This window comes from Sinocyclocheilus grahami, unplaced genomic scaffold, assembly GCF_001515645.1.
Source record: "Sinocyclocheilus grahami isolate Dianchi unplaced genomic scaffold, SAMN03320097.WGS_v1.1 scaffold924.1, whole genome shotgun sequence".
Taxonomy (NCBI): Eukaryota; Metazoa; Chordata; class Actinopteri; order Cypriniformes; family Cyprinidae; genus Sinocyclocheilus; species Sinocyclocheilus grahami.
The window spans coordinates 283,681-284,791 of NW_015506103.1; the positions used below are offsets into that span (position 1 = coordinate 283,681).

The 1,111-nt window shown below is 50.1% G+C and overlaps 1 protein-coding gene across 1 annotated transcript in view; it reads right to left on the reverse strand.

Moving 5' to 3' along the window:
* The window catches only part of lamp5 (lysosomal associated membrane protein family member 5), a 9,729-nt gene that overhangs the window by 7,688 nt on the left and 930 nt on the right, over nt 1-1,111 (reverse strand). The window contains exons 2-3 of the mRNA XM_016249386.1: nt 465-643; nt 119-250 (exon numbers count right to left, since the gene is read on the reverse strand). Of these exons, the coding sequence (XP_016104872.1) occupies nt 119-250; nt 465-643 (311 nt within the window). The remainder of the gene's footprint in view (nt 1-118; nt 251-464; nt 644-1,111) is intronic.

Consider the following 1,111-nt stretch of genomic DNA (forward strand, 5'->3'; position numbering starts at 1 on the left):
ACGCACACACACACACACACACACACACACACACACACACACACACACACACACATATTAGGGCACAGTGGTAAAACTGCTGTAAGGATTCAGATGGATCAGTTTCTGCTCGGATCACCTTTGAGAAGAAGATGCGGAATGTGAATGCGTGATTGATCCACGAGATGTGCAGCTCGGACTCACTGCTCCCGCATCTCCCAGCGATCTGAGCTCCACGCGGGACCGACACGGACGCCTGCTCCGTGATCAGCTGCACACACACACACACACACACACACACACATCAGATCATCATCTCATGTTTGTTCATGAAAGTTTTCAAACGTTTAAAGCATCCTGACGGGTCGTGCGGATCATGATGGCATTTCTGTTTAACTTCGTCCAAATGCATTTAGAATCCGTGTTGATCATGTTTGGACTAGACCAGCTCAGAATGCTTCATTTAGGATTTTAGAGTTGCTCACATCGATCCCGTTCAGTGCCAGCACGTCGTAGGGAATCAGGAATTTCACCGCAAACTCCGCCATCAAGCAGGTCGTTCCGTTTTCTCTCACTACGAAAATATCCCGGTCAGGATTCGGCGACAGTCCGGAGAGATTCTCCACCTCCTGCTCCGCAGAAACACAGAGCGCCGACAGAGACACTGGAGAGACCAGGAGAACATGTGAGGAACCAGGAGAGACTCACACACACACACACACACACACACACTCACAATCACACACACACACACGCACTCACAATCACACACACACACACTCACACTCACACACACACACACACACGCTCTCTCTCTCTCTCTCACACACACACACACACACACACACTCACAATCACACACACACACACGCACTCACAATCACACACACACACACTCACACTCACACACACACACACACACGCTCTCTCTCTCTCTCTCACACACACACACACACACACACACACACTCACACTCACACACACACACACACACGCTCTCTCTCTCACACACACACACACACACTCACAATCACACACACACACACGCACTCACAATCACACACACACACACTCACAATCACACACACACGCTCTCGCTCTCTCTCTCTCACACACACACACACTCTCTCTC